Genomic DNA, 21,688 nt, shown 5'->3' with positions numbered 1-21,688 from the left:
TCATGTAGAATTTGTACTTGCTATTAAGAGTCAGTTTTGTTTATGCGGCAGCACAGTTGGAGTAATAGGACAATTATGTTAAATGCAGGACATTTAAAGGACATTTACATTTTTTTTTAAAAGAAGCTGTTACTTTAAAGGGATGTGAGGACAAATGAGACTGACTTTCACAAACATTTGAGGAATCGTGTCAGTTTTAAGATGAACATTTCTTATGCATGAATATATTATATATACTTTTCAGTTTTAGTGCTAATATTGCACACACAGATCTTGTGCCTGTTCTCTGTTCTATTTCGGTTCTGTTCTGTTTTCTATTTTAGAAGCGTTTGGTCATGTACTGAAAATACCAGACATACGTTTTCTGTGCGCCTGGAATAGTCATTGTGAAATGAAATTGAAAGGCACTCCATCATATTCTCATATGTGAAAATAATTCCAAGAAATGCTGAAAATCCAATCAGGGCGCAAGATGAACTTTCCCCGTCCTAGCACTGGTGCTGCCAACTTTCAGTGAGTCGCCCCTGCGCGTGATTTCATTTGGTGCAGTGTGGTTAGTCAGCCTTATGTGCTGTCCTAATTGGTCTAATTTTTCACTGATGTAAAGACTGACAGTGACTCAGGACTTGATATTTGCGAAGCACTTTAATCTCTGGGCTAGGTTTCAGTGCCACGAGCACTGGCGGGCAAAATTGGTCATTTTCTATTATATAAATTGTTACATTTAGATGCATATAAAACGAAGCGTGTACTTTAGTAACCATTGAGAGGGATTGGGTGGAGCTCGGTGTTTTGAGCCATTTAAAAGTGAGATTTTATGTAAAGGTGCAGTTGTAGCCTGAGGTTTTTGGTTCCATGTTTTGGCAGCTGGTCCCGTGAGCCTGCATAGTAGTGCATTTGAATCCCTCCCTTTGAAACTGAAACTCCTCAGATTTATAAGAGAAGAAAGTGAAGACAAGAGCAAAATGGCAGTGTGGAGTCCATGGTGTGTTTCAGCTCAGTGTGAGAGGATGTACTTCTTGCTTCCCGTTTCACCTCACGAGAGTGTGTCAGCTCATTGTTAAAAATTTAGAGTTGCCTGCAATGGACAGGCAGTATGTATAGACACATGGCATTCCACTTGCACACTGCTTCGCAACTACTTTGCTACCACTTGTGATTATTTTCTTCTTCAGTGGCTCAGGGGTGTCTTGCTGCCAGCCCCTGCACCCGGTCAGTTTTATAAACCCCCAAATTTTATAAGTCAGGCCTCCCTTTCGATTTCTACATCCTCCTCTCTCTCTCTCTCTCGTTCTACTTCTTATTGTACACCTTTTTTTTCCCTTTTAAACTTAAATGGCTATTGACCGCTTCATCTTTTGAACACAGTAACAGCTAAATGCACTGTTTCGTGTGTCATTGTGTCAGTGTGCTCACACTGGTTATGAAAGTGTAGGCAGGGAGAGGGCCGGTAGGGAGAGGCCAACTGAGCTAGTGAAGAATAACCACAGTGACAAGCGCTGTAGCTGTCAGTGCCAGAGAAGCACCAAACAGGCCTAAGATTATCCAGGGTTTTTCCTGCATAGGAAAACAGCAACAACAAAAACATACGAGCACCCACCAAAGAGGTTTTGTCCTTGTACCAAAAAAACAAACAAACAAACAAAAAAAAAAAGCCCACACCAAGGACTGGCATGAAAACTATTTCAACCATGTTTTTTTTTTTGTTTTTTTTTTTGTAAGGTACTCCAGGCTCATTACCATAACTATATGCTGAGCAGTCATGCTGAAGTGTTTAATCACCACCTGGTGCTTGTGCATTTTAAGCTGGGGTGACCCTGTCCTGATGCACACATGTAACTAGGTTTATGTTAAATTGGCTCAATCCAAAAAAAACCCATCCAACACTGGACACGCTAATCTTGACAAAGCTATTCAGAGGAAGCTAATGACTCAGTCCTATGAGTAAAACTAGGAGGACAGCATCCTTGTTGTATCTACAAAAAAAGTAAAAATAAAAATAATAAATGGTTGGATGGTGATTGTATTAAGTTAAAAATATTTCCTGTTCTCTGACCACTTGAAAATTGTGAGGACTATAATGGTTGTCCAGAGTTTGTTGATGTTGCACACTCACAACCACTTTTGATTGCAAGCTGGTCGACCAGGTCGCCTGAAAGGAGACGATATTTCTACAAACAGTTGCCATCTCACTTGGACTGACTGCAATCACTCTGAGATTGTAGAAGGTTTGCAAATACTGGCTGTCTAAACTATCAGTGCTCACAGATTACCAACATTTTTATGTTAAAGTGTGCTTTCTCCTGTGGAAAAGTACCAGCACTAACACACTGTGTGCATTCTGAAGCAGAAAAGCTTTGCTTCTTCTCAAAGAACGAGCAAGCAAAAGACATGTTTACATTTAGAGCTCCCCCCCTACACATTGTTTAATCAAACATATTGAATGTGTTTCCTTACTTATGGTTTATTAAGTAAACTGGTTTGTTTAATAAAAAGATAATGTGGGTTTCAAAGCCCGCATTATCTGCGTTCCTGGTAGCTGGGGTGTTTCTCTTCCCTGCCTTTTTTAGGGACGTTATTGTTGATTAACTACCAGCTGTCAATCTGTGGAATCTGCTCATTAAGTGATGACTTATTGACCTCGTTTCTGGGTCCAAGCTGCTTCTGAGTTGGAGGAGGCTTTTTAATGTTGGATTTTTTTTTTTTTAAAGTGTGCTGCAGTGCTTTGTCTCTTGTGTTTTGAGTAGACACGAGCCCTCTAAAACTACTCAGTTGTCATTCTCAGCCTCTACAGCTTTTTATTAGCACTCTTCATGCGCAGCATGTCTTTAAGCTAAATTTTTTAAAAACACAGGGTGTACACCACAGCCTGTGTTCTCTCAGTGTCCCATGCGCACACGTTTTCCTTTTAATCTTTAGGAAAGAATCACTCTCGCTAGAGCTGGGCGATATATCGAGTTTTTGAAACATATCGATATATTTTATACGAGATATAAGATGTGACAATATCCTTTATATCGATATAGTCTATGTTACGTTATAATTATAGTTGTGGAGCCGCAAGTTTGCCTCTCTTTCGTCCACTTTTGTCTCTACGCAACGTTACTCCGCCTCGCCTTCACTGAAGACAACTCCCCCTCCTCCCCCATCGCTTCACGTGCAGGCAGCGACAAGACGGACACGGCAAATCTCCGTTAACGAGTTACTGCGCATCGCCCCATGCGTGGGGCTGGACGGCGTCAACGTGCTAACGAGCTAAACATGCTAACGAGCTAACAGCGCTAACCCTAAAATCCTTTCATTCTCTCAAAAGTTGATAGCGCGCCTTATGTATGAATTCTGGTTGTGCTTGATGGCCGCGAACCGATTTTATGTGGTACACGGCACTCAGCAATCTGTCAAAAATGTTTGAGTACGACTTTGGTAAGCTACGGAGCTGCACCGCTTGATAGATTGTCGGCGCATTACGGCTACCGAGGAGCTTCGCGGAGTGATACCTACTGTGCATCAACGTAATATTACCGTATTGTGTGTGTATAAGGACCATAAATGGCACCTGTAAGAGAGGTGGTTATGAAGCGGATTTCAAACTCCAGGCTATCAGTCACACAGTAAAACTTGGGAACAGAGCAGCTGTGAAATCTGTCTGTCTTTGTTATTACGCTCAGCGTCTTTTAGTTTACATTTTGACTGCACAATCGTGAGCTCTTTGTTTAGCACAAAAACAACCTTGTTTTCTTTTATTTATGGAGCATTATTTAATGAATGCTCATAATTTAATTTTGAGTAATTTTTCATGTACATCTGTGCTGTATGTTAATAAAAGTGCCTGTGTGACATCTGGGACACAGCTTTGACTAAGAACTCTCTTTTTGTTCTTACTTTATGGCTTAAAAAAAATATCGAGATGTATATCTTATATCGCCATCCAGCTAAAAAATATCGAGATATGAATTTTGGGTCATATCGCCCAGCCCTAACTCTCGCCAAATTAAGATGACATTAAGCTTAGGATCAGAACTTTTATATAGCAAGTAATCCAAACCATGCAGCATCGTATTAATGACTAACCTTGTGTTGTGAATGGGGTCATCTTAGTTTTCTTGTCTGAATTTTTCATTTTATTCTTTCATTAATTGTCTCTGTCAATCAGGAATCCACGTGTACTTTCGTTGAGACTGTATTAATCCTCATCCTGTGTTTTTCTCAGGCTAATATAAATATGATAGCCACCAGGTAGCAGATCATTATTTCAACTGGACCAAATTCGCTAACCCTTTAAATAACACTGTTTTTAGTTCACAGTCTTCATTGCTCTGTTTAACAAGTGCCATATACATTTGCTGTTTTTTGAAAAAGAAATCCTTTAGTCACGACTTGGTATACCATTGTTTGATATTAGTTAGCTAAAACTCAGAGGAGAATTGCCACACTGCAGAGCATCTCTGAATGCACAGCAAATCGAATCTTGATGTAGTTGGGCTACACCAGCAGAAGACCACACTGGGTGCTGTCCCGGTCAGCTAAGGGCAGGAAGGATGTGTTACAACAGTGAAGAATAGAGGAATGGGTCTGACAGGTCTGTTAGTGCTGCAACATTTAAATGTGTAGAGTCAGAATTTAATCTAAACAGCATAAAAACCTGAACCGTTATGGATTTGTATCAACGGTTCAAGCTTCTGGTGCTGTGAGGGATATTTTTCTGGCACACTTTGGCCACTTTAGTACCAGCTGAGCATCATTTAAATAGCACAGCCCTACCTAAGTTGTATTGGTGACAATGTCCATCCTTTTATGCCCATCTTGTGATGGCTGCTTCTAGCACGCCATGTAACAAAGCCGGTATTGTCTCAGACTAGTTTCTTGAACATGACAATGAGTTCACTGTATTCTAATGGCCTCCACAGTCACCAGATCCGAATCCAATAGAGCACCTTTGGGATGTGGTGAAGCAGGAGATTTGCATCGTGAATGTGCAGCCGACAAATGTGCAGCAACTCTGTGATGCTATCACATGAATGTGGGCCAAAATCTCCGAGGAATGTTTCCAAGCACATCGTTGAATCTGTGCCATGAAGAATTGAGGCAGTTCTGAAGGCAAAAGGGCGTGCAACCCGTTTCTAGAAAGGTGTACCTAATAAAGTGTCTGACTGTAGATCTGAGTGCCAAGGCCAACTCTTGTCCACTCGATACAGCTTCATCGATTTGCAGTTGTGCCACGGCTCTTTTATGTCTCTGTAGTGCTTAATGTAAGTTTCAGAAATGGAGCATCATCGAGCACTCTGTTCTTAGCAACTGCATTTCCAATATTGTTGTCAGTTGCTTTGGGATTTCCTTTTGTTTTACAGGCGTATTGAAGACACATTTGCAGCTCATTTAAAATTGATGTGGCTGGAGACAATTTGTGACTGTTTTACTTCTATTTATTACTTCCACTCCTTTAATTGGAAGTGTGACTGCAGCGTTCCTTCTCCTCCCACAAAAACCGGAGGAAAATTAATAAGAAAAGAGAAGCGTCATTAAGTATGAATTTAATTGTTTCTTATAAATATAGGCATCTCCCCCCCCCCAACATTTTCTGTCTGGCAGAGACTGATCTGGTGTAAAAACACAGCGGAAAGGCCTTGTGTATTTGAGCTCACTGGCTTCCATTGACATTGAGGGTGAGATTGCCCTGCCTGAAATTGCAGGAATTAATATTGAAGTGGAGAATTTCAATATGAGCTCAACGTTCTGGGAAGAGTGTTTATTTTATAAGATAATTACTGTAATTTGATATTAATGGTGATTAAACTGTTTATTTGTGTAACTTATGTTAATCAAGGCAATCAGTCATCACTTCATTACTTGGTGCGTGTATGGTTGACTTCCCTCACTCTTTCAGCCAAGATACTCGGAGCTGGTCACAGTAGCATTTTAATCATTTAGAATGACTCACGGCCACTTCACTCCAAATCATTTCATTTGTCCTAGCAACACCCGACGATGCACGCGCATACACATATGCACGCATACACACACGCGCACTGGAACGGACCAGGCGGGCTTAAAAGAAAGGGGGGAAAATGCTGCCGGGGAAACTCGTGTACTTATTTCCTGTGCTTCATGACAATAGTGATTAATGTCCAGGCAATAACGCACTCTCACCGAAGGACATCTACTGCTGCACTGGAGGACTTGGCTATATCAATAAATGTCCTGTGTCCTTCCGTCGCCGTGTCCTCTTTCCCCTTTAAAAAAAAATAAATAAAAATCTTGCCTCGACGTGATACCGTGTCGGCTTTACTTACAGCTGAACTGTCTGTCAGTGTTGCCCTGTGGAGAATGGAAACAATGGGGCTTTTTTTTTGTGCTGCTTAGTGTTGTGTGTCAACAGACCATATGTATTTCCTTTGTGCACACTTGGTGTGTTTCTCTGCTCTTTTTTTTTTTTTATTATTATTTTTTTAAAATGTGGGTTACATTCAAGATTGTCTTTTTCTGAGGCGAGGAAAAAACAAATTCAAAAGTAGGCTATCTCCTCCACGAGGCTCATTTTCCCTGTCATGAATTATGGCGACAATCACTGAAGATATAGGATTAGGCGGTGCATGTTTTATCAAGCTCAGAGTGCTTGGCAGAATGCAAAATAAGCTTGTTGAATGAGAGTCAAGGTGTGTGTGTGTGTGATGAATTACATTTTAACCTTTACATAAATTATATTCTTGTTATCGTGAGCAACTATAGAAAGCCAGCGCGACATTTTTCTTTTCTTTTTTTGCTAGTTCAAATTTAGGTCACGGCAGGACTTGTGTATGAAATTGTACGCATCATTCAGCCTTTGACCTTCAACGAGATGGGAAAGTGTTTTATTTGAATGGAAGAGCAAATGAACATTAACATAAGCTTGACATGGTGCCACGTTAGTCTGATTGTATTATATAGCCATCACATATATATATATATATTATATATGCCTTCATTTTCATAATTGCTTTTATGGAGCACCACGACTACAAAAATCAAAGCCATAAGTAAATGACTTAATGAAAACGATGCCATTAGAGGCAACACAAACTGTTACACGTAATTGTGGGCATTCTTGATTTATGACGTAAAATTTTGGTATTGTTTATTTTGCCCCGTTTTTACAATGTTGACTCCCGGAAACCTATTTGTTTAAGGAGTTTGAGCTGGCTCGGCGCCCCTTGTGCTTTCATCTGACCCAAATCTTTTTGGGCAGACAATCGCCATTGTTGTAATGATGATTAAACTCCTTAAGTTAACACCTTAACAGATGAGTCCCAAGGCTCTTTCCTTTGGGTTGAGAATGAGATCGATGTTCTTTTCAGCCAGAAACCAACAGGTAAAAGGTTCAGGGTAATTGGGTTTTTAACCATCTTCTACTGTGGTGCTCCTAAGCCACTTTTAGGTACATAATATATCATTATTCATGGCCTGCTTTTGGATGTTTCACTCATTCACAAAATGGATATTGTAAATAAGTACCATAGGCTGCTAGTGGGGAAAATTTGGTGTTGGTTAATTTCAGGGGATTCCTGGGGAGAAGATCTGCTGAGTTGGAGGCTTTTTTAAGTCAGACCAGGAGTTTAGAGTCTACGCTATCGATCCTGTTGACACGCTTCCCTTTGGGGAATGCAAATGTTTCTGTACTTCAACACAAACACTCCTGGTAGTAGGACCCTAATTAACTAGGGATTTGAATACCGTGGCCTTTACGTTTGACATTTCCATATTTCAGAAAGATATTGTTTTATGCTTCCTCAACAAAGACAACTCTCATATTCACCAGACAGTGAAATTTTATGACAACACAGTAAACAGCTGAATTTATTGAACATTTATCAAAACCAAAAAAGGAGGAAAAAAAAAAGTCCTTCTGTTTGATCCCTGGATAGTTTGAGCTGCGCTGTCGCACAAATTCTCGTGTGTCCGCTTATCTGTCAAACACCGGCATAAACTGAAAGTGTGATAGCTGCTCCGTGTTATTGTCACAGCTAATCTAAGCCTAACAACACACGTGTTTACTGAAGCAGAGCAGATCCATCCCAAGGTAACCACTAATCACTCAGGGATTGCAGAGATCATCTGTCCCCACGCTTAACAGCCAGCGTCAAGCAGGTGGGAGCTAGCAACCACTCTGCTGCTTCAGCCTCTCAGATCTCAAGACAATCATCTGTGTTGCTGTAATGTTTAGAATTAAATGCTTTGAATAGGCCTTATGGTACCAGTAACATTACTGAGTGTCTTCTTGTTAAAGTGGAAGTTGCCGCTTTGAGATAAAAGGTTAATCATGTATTTAAGCATGTGAATATTCTCTGAATAGACTGACTAAAGTACTTTTTCCAATAAGCATGATGGCACTTAGGGGGTATTCAGCTTACTACTTGCAAGGCTCACCATTTTGCTGAACTCCACCACCATATTTGAAGGGTAGCAGTGTAGTGGTGGTGGAGCAGCAATTAGTTGCTTCATAAATTTGTCAATAGATGGAAATTATTATGACAATATTTAGAGAGATGATGGCAAACACTGCCCAGTTTCCAGCTTTATAAATATACTGGGATGGTTGTCATTCGTGCTTAAGGGATGCTGATGAAATATATCTTAACATAATCTAAAGATGTCAACTTGGAATTTGGCACATGCAGCCACTTTCTGGACCATATCATTCGGTCATAAGAACTGCAACTAAATGCCTGTGCGAGCTGGCTCTAATGCTGTTTGATTAGAATCATTACCTTGAGTCACAGCCAAGTACCTCTCAATTGAATGCTGTTTGTTTTTGCCTGCTCTTTTGTGCTCTGAATCTCTTGTTTATCAGCCTTAAATAGCTTTTTCTACATGTAGATTACATCCGTGCCATGTTGGTTTTAGTGAGTCTGCTGTAAAAAGTCTATGGCGGTCTTTTGATAGACTAACATTGAATGAACAGAAAAGTGCCAATGATTAGGCACCAAAATCACCAAGCTGGTGTATATGAAAACAAGGCCAAAAAAAAAAGAGTGAATGTCGAGGAGCTGTTATGAGCAGATGTCCTCATTTGTCATGATTGATATGTTGGCATAGATGACTGGTGCTTTAACAGTCTTGTAATCCCTTTTGGCTAATTAGCGGCCACCCTATTGCAGCATGCCACTCGGATTCCTGTGTAATACCTCCCAAGTTAATCAGCATTTATATATTGTTTGGACCCGTTATGCTTTAAATTTAAGATTTAAGATCGCGGATAAAAAATAAACTGCTTTGGATGCTGAGCCAGTAAGGGGCCACTTTAGAATTCATTAGCTTTATTGCCATTCCCAATAAAACTACAGGTAGTTCTAAGGGTATCTTTTTATTTTTATTTTTCTGAAATTATCTTAGAAATTTAAAAAATTTAATTTCAAAGCCAAAATCAATCAGTTTGTAATTACTGGAAACAAGCACTGCAGTTTTGCAGTTAAATGGTAACAATGGGAACAGAGAACTGAGGACGTCTCAATGTGAGGGAAAAATTAAATTTTCTAAAGCATGTTATTTCTTGGAAATTAGCGCATTACAAAGTGACATTAGATGAATGTGACCAAAGCATGCATCACGAAATCTACGGGACAAGTCTGACCCTATCATGCAGGAAGTTTAAGTAAGAAAACTTGTAATTGGAAATGCTGTTCAATGGCTGCATGGACTCGTCAGTGAATGGGCTAATGCACACTTCCTGCTGTAGCAAACCAAAGTTTTTCATTAGGATTATTTTACTATATAAAGAATACATTGTAGCGCAGCAGCAGACTGATACACTGAATATTTGAGGAAGTGCACGATGGTTGTTGTACACCGCATGCAGGGTGGGGTAAAAACCTAATGAACTGCAAATAGTCGACACTGCATACTAGCGAGGCTACTGGAGAGAGCGTTGGAGATGTATCAAGTGCATTGCACTTCATGGTTTTATTTATCGTTTCTAAATTCAGCCTTCAAGTATTGATTAGAGCCCAACATCAAAAAGCATTTAAAGGGGGAAGGAGGAGGTCTGACTGCTTGTATGGCCCCAGGCAGGCATACAAAGTCTGTTTGGAAGTGATGCAAGGCCCTATGCAGTTGCTATTATTTATGGTTAACATTGAGTCATTTGGCTAGCAACTCGAAGGTTGGGTATTTTTCATCGGTGCTAGGCACATTTCTACAGGTATTTGATTTAGTTCCAAACTATTTAATGAATTTCGGGCAATATTTTTCAAATTGACAATTGTTTTGTAGATGCTTGTCTTTAAATCATCCTCGTGAAGCTATGCCAACATACATTTTCATGCTAGGTTGTCCTACAGTCACTGCGATCAAATATCTGGCCTGGTGGTGTCGGTGTCATGCTCCTAGATGGACCCATTTATATTACCAGTAATCAAGCATCACCATTCAGGAACACCAGTAATGTGCGAGGAGTGTAATGCATCCACCAGAGGCAGCTGAATTTATTTCAGAATCAATAACTAGACAATTCATGCAGGGCTGCACACTGTGTCCTGAGGAATGACCTCATAAGCTCTTGGCACTTAAGTGATCCAATTGCCACATATTGAAAATTGAAAACTCACTTTACACAGTAAATTTTCTTGACACTGTCAGAGCTGTTATGTCCAGTCCTGCCACTGTGTGTGGAGGCACATTTGAGGATGCTTTATTGTAGTCCGTGAAAGGAACAAGCTATAGCTGGTCTAGTAAAGGTCGCAGGCCTGAATTTGTTTTAATCTTGTTAATGGTTTTCATCAGAAGCCCTGATGCACTCAATCAGTGAACACTCTGGCTTCTTAATGCACTTAATTCACTGTACTAGCTTTGCCCTATAGATTTGCCTTGTAGATTCAGCCTGGTTGTAAGTGGCAATGTTAAACACCGAATCCCCCACAGGAAGCCGTCCAATTTTAATTCGCAAGAGCCGGCTTTGGTCAGACAATAGAACAGTTCTATTCTTTACCGGCATCTAATGAGTAGAGAATAAATGTCAGGATGTGTACTTTGTTCTTTTTTCCCCCTTTTTTTTTTCCATTTTCAAGGAAGCCTAAATACACTGGAGACTTTCATCTAGACCTTTTCGCCCACATGCGTTATCAAAGTCTGACATTTGATGTACTGCGTTTCTCACTTATTTCTTGTGGTAAAAGGTTTAACACATGACACACTGCACTGCTCAGGCCTCATCACCTCTAACTTATATAATATTAAAACGCAAGTGACACAGATGTTCACAGTATATCTTTCTAATTGGCGAAAAACTGCTAGGAATGCATGCGCATAAACTGCGAGCGGGGAGGCTGGGTGACACGTTTGGATTTGATTATAATGAGATGGCCTTACCCAGTTTTCGCCCGAGAAGTTTACAGACAAGACTGCAGAGCAAGTGTGGCATAATGAGAAAGTCGAGTAGGCCTCCTTTGCCCTTCCTCCTATTCAGCTTGCTTTGTTGTACAGGTTTCCTAATGAAACACAAACAAAAAATGTTTTCTGTTTGGGAGGCGGTCCATAATGCACACAATGCTCACCGTCGTGTGTGTTTTGATAGCTTTCGTATACTCGTGCGAGCTGCGAGTTTTTGTCTCTTCACCATCTCTGCCCGTCTCTCCAACTCGGCGTGGAGCCGCGTTTTAGGCTTTCAGCACTCTGTGTGGCATTGACAAAACAGCCATGTACTGAATGTGCGGCTGCACTTCCTGTCAATTAACATGATGAACACGAAGCTAGATGGATCTGGACATGTTAACAGATATGCTAATATGCATTAAAAAAAAAGAGGTGTCAAGGGAAATTTTGGAAATTTCAGTCGCGGAACAATTTTAGCACCAGACTAATGGGCTTAATTTTACTGTACTACAACTACATTTCTCTTGCCCAAGGATGTCGGTGTCCTTGTTGCTGAAGCTGCTCATTTGCTTTTAGCTGTGTAGCTCTAAATATCTGCATTGGGATTATATTTGTTGTTTTATTATTTCTGAGTTTGATGTCTTAGCCCTAAGGCCTGGCTCCCCGTGCGCCATATCTTTGGCTGATCTTGGCAGTTCTCGTGTTCCCGAGGTCTTGGTGTGACCGCTTCCCGAGGAATGAGAAACACATGATCTCACAAGATCAAACTCCACTTATTTTTCTCTGCTTCACAGTCAGATTGCCGACCTTGTTTTTACCACTGTAGCTTGATGTGGAACTATGCACCGTGCGCTGCGGATAGACTGAGGTACTTGGCATATCAAATAAAAAAAGAGCCATTTGAAATGTACGTGTGTTTGGCGAAAAGATATCCGTTAAACAGAAAGTGAAGCAGATGTCCTTCCATTTGACAGCAGCTGTCTCCTTCAGAATACACATTTCCCTTTTATATAGATAGAGATTTTGCATGCGCGAGTCTAGCCTTTTAGACACTCATGATGCCTGTAAAAACGCAGCTCGCTTCTCGTGAGTCTGAATTCAGGCAGAATAATGTAAAAGTTGTTTAGGCTGTAGTTTGTCTAATTAGTACATTTAATTATATGCATTCTCTCTCCCTCTAATTAGGGGGATGGCTGAGAAAATGGGGGCGGGTGAAGTGAAGCTTCCCTCTCCCACAACAACTACTGTCAAAATGTCTGTATGTCGCTGTGTGAATCTAAAGCAGGACAAATGTGGAGGAGAATATGAAAAATGGATCAGTGCTGACGCACTCGTTGGACAGTATCCACTTCATTCAAACACATCGGCGCATCCATTAGGGGCTATGACGGTGATGCAAAATACCTTGCTCAAAGTGCGCACTTTTCTGGGATGTTATTGTTGCCAAAAGGTGTTTTTCTTATCGCTCTCTCTTTTTCTTTTTCTTTCCTTCTTTAAAAAGCTCCTGGTGAAATGGTGAGGCAGACACACACTATGTTAATGAAATGGTGCAAGTGAGCCAAGTTGTTTTTCCTTTGATAATTAAGTTGAAATAAACAGGCATATTAGGGTAGGGTAACATCGGGGATGCTACAGGGATTGGAACAAGCCTTTCTCAGTTTTTAAAGCAACAATTCTCCCCATAATAAAATGCATATCTTTCCCCCCTAGCCTGTGATGCTAGTTATCCATTTAGATTGTGACAATGCAAGTTCCCCAGCTTTGGAGAGATCAGCTGCAGAGATTATTTCTCTTGAATATAAAGGAACCAAATGCCTCGTGATGCTCGGAGCAGTAAAAACTCAGCAGCAATCGCTTTCCAGAAATAATGACCTGGTTACTCAAACAATCTACCGAGCTAGTGCTGTTTTCTTCCCATCACCTGATAACCTGCTCCCAAACTGTTCGATGTAAAAGGATTTAGCAGGATATATGGCACCGTAGGCTACAGGGAAAATTAAGTAAATTAAATTTTTGTTATGAACTGTCCCTTTAAGGTTAAGTTGTTGGTAAGAGAGTGCTTAAATCGCTGCAGCCCTTGAAGACTGATCATTTGTTTCTCTTATGTTCAAGAAATCCCATGGAGAGGCCAGTGTTAAATTGATCCTACTAGCAAATATAGTCTCAGCTTTCAAAGCATGATGTTGCATATTGCAGCATAGTTTTGTCAAAACTAATTAAAAATACATCAATAAGCCACACTGTTGTTGTTTCGTGACTTATTCTCATTATTACCACGAACACGGGCAGTTTATTTTACGTCAGACCCGCATACACTGTCCTGCTGGAGTAAATATTAGCGAACAAAATCTGTGACTGAAAATAGCTCTGGACTAATATGCTGTTTCCTCCTGTTAATGACTCAAGTTTGCTGAAAAACTTGAGGTGTTTTGTGTAATTGGTTTGTTCTCAGCAGGTAAAGCCTGAAATGCTAACATACAGAGTCGGTGCTTTAGAGGGTTTGGTGTTTTTATGGGATTTGCCTTTAATGGCTAAAATATAGAATATTGACAGGTTTATATTTTAAAGCCAAACGCTGCCACTGAGGTTCGAAACAAATGATAGACTACCCGAAGGCTCTCCATGTACTAGTACAAGTACATTTGATCTTTATTTTTACGTTAGATGAAACCAAAACACATCATGAAAAACGGGCCTGGTCGTCTATTTCTGGAAATCCATTTTTAGATTATGAAGCATTATCCTCCTTTTTTTTTGAGCACTAAATGAAACTGCATGACTTGGGTTTGTGTGGATTTTGTTTTTAAATATCATCTGGCAGGGTTTTCTGTTATGGATAGCTAAGAGTCTCAAAATTAAATAATTTCATAATTAAATATGCTGTTAATTAAATAAAATTGCTTAATGAACCATTGACCAATTAAAATATTGATATTTTATTTTTAATAAAAACATTTTTTTTAAGTAATACTAATAATAATTTCATAAATTAAGAATTTCCAATATTTAAAAATATATGTTATGCCTGCTGTGCTGCATTGCTTCATGAATCTATTTCATGGGTCAGCTATCAAAGTTAGGGGACTTTGCCGGGGAATCAAGTGGACACTATGCCTTTTAGTTAATTTAAGTTTCTCAATATCAAGTACAGAGTTTGTATTTGCATACTTTCTAGTTTCTACTTGACAACCACTCTCAGGGGTCCAGATTTGAGGACGGCTCATAGTAACACAGCAGCATCCTTTTATAACATCAGCGTGGCTTCACTGCATAGTTTACTGCCTCTTTTACTATTGACTAATTTTTACAGTGAAAATGGCACATAAGAGATCTAATTACCTGTGTTCTTTTAAAATGTATATACGTTTTTGTAAAGCTTTTAGCAAAATGCTCAACTATAAATGGCCGGTTAATATGAAATTATTTTGAAAGGTCAAACACTGGACTGGAGTACACTGGTATGTTAAATTCAGTGTTTCTGATTAATCAACAGCAGATTCATTAAAAACTTTTTTTTTTTTTTTTTACATAACTCAATGCTCATTGAAGAAAAAAACAAAGAACAATTTATTCATTTTACCTCTAGTAGAAAAACCTTTAACAGACAGCTGGTGTTTAGAATACAGTTGAATAAATAATAAAAAGAGATAATATAATTATTTATGGAGCAGGCTTGTCATCAGAATATCCACATGCAGCGTTAACATCCTGGTCCGGATGTTTGTGCTCCTGGTGAAAAATACTCTTTCCTCCTTGTATTTAAAATATGTTTACTCTCACTTTTTAATTGAAAGTAAACAGTTATAAACAAATATAACACATCTGAACTTAATGAAATAATGTACTGAGAGCACTCTGGAGAAACATTATGATTAACTCGGCCAAATGTAATTATTGTGGAATAAATAAAACACTGCAATAATCCATACATCACCTGTTAGATGTCATCTGAAAGCCTAGATTATACTCTGTTGTGGCTGGAGACCTGAAGGCCGAGTAGTCATTCCGATTATAGTCCGACATCTGCAGCAACAGTGCCGCCTGAGGATCGCGCATAATTGCTGCACTGTAAAGTCAATTATCCGCAGATTAGTCTGCGCGATCACATAAAACAGGCCGGCACACGGACCCTCGCGCTAACTGTCTAATGATGTAATTTATGACACCAGCCCCTGAATGGCCCCTCACGGACACAGAAAGCATAATTCCCCGGTGAAGTGAATTATATCCCGTGTTCACCCTCCACTGAGAGCTGAGTGAGTGTTTGGGTTGTGAAAACAGTGTGCCAGGAGGAGGCTTTTCTTGGTGGGTATCATGAGGTCTGACCACCTGGTCAGCTGAGAGGCGAGCTGGCTGTTAGGCTGATGAGACCTGATACCTTTGAAAACGCAGCACTTTTGAATAAAGGCTTAGATATTTAAAGATTAAGCCACTAGATTCTGACCTTAAAAAAAGATCCCAAGTATATTTGATGACACAAACAGTAGTATTTCAAACTTGTCTATACCACTGGGATACCCACTGTATCAGACTGTTACCGGGGAATGGTCTGTCTTTACTTGCTATATAGTCTTCTGGGTCTGCTGATGAGCTGCAGTGACAGTTGAAATTATTTCATGTTGTACAGGAACCATGAAATAATTTATTAAATAGTGAAACAATTCAACATGTTTTTAATGCACTGATATTTTAATTAATATGAGAAAATTAATGATTTAAAAAAAAAAGATTAATATTTTATTTTGGCACTTTTGGTTCTCCATACGATGTGTAATTGCCTCGATAACAGGCAAAGGACAAAAACTATCTGTGCAGAGAATTTGTCAGTTTATTAATTGACTGCATTAAGCAATTTACAGTAATAAACTGAGATAGTTTCACTGTGCATTTCAGTCATAGATGATAGAATTTACCTCATTAAACACACCAGCGCTCTGTCACGGTTTATCCAAATTACACAGACATTGCAACTCAGGATGTATTTGATAGCTTAATCCATCCTCAAATAATCCTCTTGGTGACATAGATGTGCTAGCCCGACTATCCTTCACATACCTGATACTAATGCTGGTGATGAGATTGAATTTTTATCTCTGTCCCCAATGACTAATGCAAGTTAAATGCTCCTGTGGTTGTTGTTAGGCTCCTGTTTTTCAAGAGCTCTCAGGGGTTCTTGGCTTGTTGTTGAGTGTGATATTATGGAACAAATAGTAGGGCTTAATGGTGGTGCAGATGATTTAACTGCCCTCGGGGCGATGAAAAAGGGGGGAAAAATGTTTCTGTAGGCTACACAGTGTACTGTTGTTATGTAGTTGTTTGGAAGCCTTTATTTTGTGAGATTCCACACGGTGGGGCGATGCAGGCCAAAAATATATGGTATAAAATATCTTATTTGACTACCTGTGTTCCACATGTGCTTTCCGCATTTAAGTATGTTGTTTAATTGCAGCACGGTTCTCCTCAGTCTCCTTCAGGCCCAGCACCGACTGTGTTGTCTGCTCTGCTCTATCAGAGATGCTGTGGCTTTAATCCTTTGCCCACAGGGGACGGCTGACATGGATGTGTGTAAACTGTTGACATGGTGCTGTCTCCTATGCTCTCTGATCAAAGACGGTGCAGCCCTCCTGTTTCACAACCTGCCTTCAAATATGCTCCAAGTCTCACAGACTCCCTGCCTCTCTGTTTCACACTTGTTATTAACCCGTGACTCCCCGTGGTAAATCGCTACATCTGACAAAGACAAAGAAGCTGTTTATGCCTTTCCTTATGTAGCCTCTGTGACCTCCCTCCAAGCAATGAATTTGATTTGGAAAATGGTGTGTATGTAGCTCACGCCTTAGTGGAAACCAATTTTGGAGACAGTAATGCACTGGCTTTAAGTGCAAGAAAAGATTTGGCTTGAAGTTGTGCTTAGTTTAATTAATCCTCGGTAATGATGCAACTATTAGTAAGAGCTCCGGTTGTCTTAAGTGGCTGGAGGGGTGTGTGTGTATCGTGTGTGTGTGTGTGTGTGTGTGTGTGTGTGTGTGTGTGTGTTCATTCGATGAGCGGCGATGCTGATCAAGCCAACTACAACTCACTGTCTAAATGTGGTTCGGCTTCAGGACTCCGGGGAGTTCTGCTATTGTTTCAAAGTTTCCTTTAACCTCATGAGAACACTAACAAGTGTGATATTAAATAGCTATTGTTACGACATCCTGATGCAGTGTTGCGTCTTTTAATACAGTAAGAGCCGGGAAATCCTGTCACATTTGTGTTGCAAATTGAGACATTAAAGCTTTATTTTTGTTGTGATTTTTGTGAGAAAATTCATTAAAACAAATATGATCTGTTTCTCAGTCTTTTGGTAAATAATGCTAGGCAGCTAATGCACAGAGTTTTTAAAGTGTCCATATTATTTTGTTTTTGAGACCTATCTAAGTCACTATGTTACACATTTGCATAATGCCCACCTTGCGGCTAGTTTGGCTCAACCTCAAAGGATTAGCAGCTGCCTTATAGGCTGCCCCTTTATTTACTTGCCAGAGCCGCTTCTGCTAACTCTAAAACGTCTCTGCCACGAGCAGAGCACGCCAAATGTTCTTTGTTGGCTTCAGTAGCAAATGCAATTGAGTCTTAGTGCACTCTCAGCATCTGAGGAACTGAAGACACAGTGGATTATTTTTTATTTTTGATGGTAATGTCCCCTCAACAAAAGAAAAATTCTAACTGTTGGCATGTTGCGTGGCTCATGGCTTATGTTACAATTGGCTTTGATCGCATACCATGCCCACAGGCCAGAGCTTTGTCTGAAGTGTAATGGTAGTGGACAGTCAGAAATTGTGTCATTTCAGACTGATTTTTATTTAAACCAATAAACAAATACTGGGTGTGGGTTGCTATGTTTTCTTGTCTTTGACTTCTTGCTTTATTATAACCAGCTTTTCGTTTTTGCATTCACTGGCGTGGCACACATGGACCAGCTAAAAGAGCACAGTTGCCAACAAGGCCAGTTGTGTAATCCAGATCTGTGTTGAAATATCTGGGTTCTTCCTTTGCACTAGCTCTTATACGGCTGAGCGATTCATGGAATTTTCACTTAATTTACGATTATTGTAATAACAAGATAATTTCTTGTGTTGGAAAGCAAGTGCTTTTCTTTACAGTGGTGCACTTCTGCCGCTCCCTGAAAGCCCAACCTGTTTTGTTCAGCTCCAGCCAAGTTGACTTTTTGGGGGGAGAGTCACTTGGTCAACAAGATCCATACAGAAGAATTAAAAGTCATAGGATTTCTGCAGTTCAACCTGTGAAAGGATTATTAATGATAACCTCCAGCCGCCCTTGTCTCCAAATCGGTCAGGGTCTCTCAACCAGCCGCTTTCAACGGCACGTGACATTTGGCTGTCGGCTTTTGCTCTTCATCTCCCTTCCTGTTGCTGCTCTACAGGCCCCCTGAGGCAAGTGAGTCTGTTGCCTCTGGGCTTCTCTTCACTCCTGCATGCAGCCGCAGAGATCCTGTGGTGTAGGCATGCCGGTGGGGACCGGGAGTCGCTCTTGGGAGATGGACTTTATGGTCAAAAAACACCCTTTAGGCAGGGTTCAGGGGTGGGGCTAGAGTGGCACTGTCCCCAGCCTCCCCCACCACCAGGTTTTTCATGAGAGAGAGACCTTAGAGAGGCTGAAACTAAAATTGTTGAAGAGGTGCTTCAACAAAGCACTGTTTGAGGGGAAAAGTGTCTGCTTAAAAACCAAGACAAAACAAAAAACCTTTCACAAATGCTGTCTGATGGTCTATTATAGTATCTGTGAACACAGTCAGACCTTGCGCTCAGGTACAGCTTAGGCCCCTGAAGGTTCCTGTCCCTATTATGTTATGATGTCATCATGTTACCTAGCAGCAGCCTATGAATAGGCTAAAATTACTCATTTGTAGCATTTATGATTTCATCCAAAAGAAAAAGCTTTATCCAAACATTGTCATTTTATCACTGCCTAACAATCAAATAAAATCCCAGACCAAACGAGACTAGGGATGTACAAGTGAGCAAATGATGCCCACTTTAAGTTGTGATCTAAGTGCTAAATGTTTTTTGTTTTGTTTTTTTACTCTTTAGTAAGTGTTGTGTGAGAATGAAGTGATGATTGAACCCACATGAATAGATTTTTTTTTTTTTTTTTTGCATTTGAAAAGTGATATTAACGGCTGTTGTGTCCAATTGAATGTAAAGTGGTGAGAACACAATACTCAACATACCAACCAGTTGTACAAAAACTAATACAACATGGATAATCTCAGTGGATTCAGAAAGTATGTTGAAAGAAGTAACAGTGGCTTCTTCCATTTTCAGTCGAGCAGATTGTCGTCTCTGGTTTTGTTTTTAGTTCGCCCTGCTGTTCCTACACAGAAACGATCTGCTCACCCACTTTCTTGCATCTTTGAAGCAACAGCGAACCAGAATTACCACGTCTCCACCTTTTGAAACCTACAGCGGGTTTTGAATCCTTAAAGCAACACAAAACATTCTTATTTTTAGGTGTGCTCATCCCACAATAACTTCAACTAGACAATCTTTTTCCCTCCATCCTAGCCCTCCGGCTGCATCTGTTTTGGAGCATTTCTTTTCCCCAATGAGTTTGGTTGTTGTAGTTTGGGGTTTCATGCTTTAGGGAGCAGATATGCTTAAGAACAATCTGTCCCCCTAACGTTGTTGTACCATTGTGTTTTGAGTGTTTTTGATTTCTTGCTGGTAATTTTCCACAAGTGAAAGACAGTTGTGGCCTGAAAGACATGGGACCAATTGCCTGCACTCCTAGCAATGTGGCAGTCTGAACATTACTGGAGCTTAGCTCAAAAGCTGCTGTGATACTGTTAGATCCATGCATATGTTGTTAGCATAATGACAGTCCAGCCTAATTAGACTGTTTCTTTTCTAGACCAACTGCTACTGTAAAGGGTGTGATTAATGATAACTGCAAGAGTGTAGGAGGCACCAGAGTGGGTTGTAGGATAAACTTGGTGATGGTGATCATTACCAAACTCAAACGATTAGAGTAGCTGCACTCTGAAACACACATTCAAGGCAGTCTGACCTGATGTGTGTATCAACAGTGATCGAAAAAGGTTTTTAGATATCTCAGGCAAAAACACAAAGTAAAACAGTATTTTCAGTGTGTGTGTGTGTGTGCCAGTGCGTGTGTGTCTGCCTCTTCAGCGAGGTTCTTATCGCATGTACAGAGTCCCCACTGCATTACTATGTACTTCATCTAACCATGGTAGTCCTTGTTCTGCTCTGGAGCCTTTGTGAGCTTGGATTAATCCAGTTCTGGTTAGTGACCCTCCAGCACACAGCAGAGGAGAAACAGGACTACCTTCTCCGGCTGTGGTCTAAAACAGTGGAGCTGGAGTCCGTCTGCATGCAACACTTCTTTGGCGAGGTAGCTGAGTTATGTCAAGGACTGCCACGGCGATGATTGGTCAGCCTGCTGACAGGGGACCACAAGACTAGAAAAGCCAGGGATGGACAGTGTGAAAATTTAGTGCACAAATAAGAGCACATTATTCCAGTTCTGTCAAAGAAAAAAATGGAGAAATGCTAAAATGACAGGCCACTTATATTTTGGTGGCATGTAATATTCTTGGGTGGCCAAGTAAATCTCATGCATGGGGGAATACTGGCTTTGCTCTGCCGGTTTATTAATTGTGTTCTTTGTGCTCTATGTGTCCCTCCAACAATTTATGTGAGGAAAAAGAAAACGATGTGGTTTTTATCATTTTAGTAATATTGCTGCACACACACAAAAATGCAAGATACGCAGATATGAATACATCTTTGATTGGCTAACATCGACTGACAAGCCTTCTGATTAATATCCATCAAATCGTATTCAAATAGAAAACCAGGAGATTTTATTGCAATTATCTGTGTTCGGCTGATTATGCGTGAAATCCTTTCAGTAGTTTGTGAACTAGTAAAAATCCAGACTGAATTGCTGCAGGGACAGGAGCTTTGTCATAGTATGTGTTTGCATTGCAAAGGAAATGTTTCTTTTCCCTGTTGAGTTTTCTGACCTGTATCTCTCCCTCCCACAGTCGCGTCGGGTCACCACACTGGAGGCAACCATTATGGAGGCACAGGCGTAATGAGGGAGAGGAGGACAGTTGATGACCCCTACTGGTCCTATTCAGGTGAACTCTCATTTATGCTCTGGCTGGAGCCTAAGTAGGAGGGGAAATTGCTTACCTTTTCTACCTTACCCACCATTTTCCATTTTATTTCCTGCTGTTTCGCCATCAAACTCCCACCCCCCACCCCCTCCTCGCTTTAGCAAAATGGGTTTAATAAAGCATTTATGATTCATATAATGGCAT

General features: G+C 40.4%; 1 protein-coding gene across 1 annotated transcript in view; it reads left to right on the top strand.

Annotated features, from left to right (window-relative positions):
• Window positions 1-21,688, top strand: part of LOC113022260 (receptor-type tyrosine-protein phosphatase gamma-like) — a 110,108-nt gene that overhangs the window by 5,982 nt on the left and 82,438 nt on the right. Inside the window, exon 2 of the mRNA XM_026167464.1 lies at window positions 21,410-21,505. Within this exon, the coding sequence (XP_026023249.1) occupies window positions 21,410-21,505 (96 nt within the window). The remainder of the gene's footprint in view (window positions 1-21,409; window positions 21,506-21,688) is intronic.

Source organism: Astatotilapia calliptera, chromosome 5 (genome assembly GCF_900246225.1).
Source record: "Astatotilapia calliptera chromosome 5, fAstCal1.2, whole genome shotgun sequence".
Classification (NCBI taxonomy): domain Eukaryota; kingdom Metazoa; phylum Chordata; class Actinopteri; order Cichliformes; family Cichlidae; genus Astatotilapia; species Astatotilapia calliptera.
This window is presented reverse-complemented; position numbering and strand designations above follow the sequence as displayed.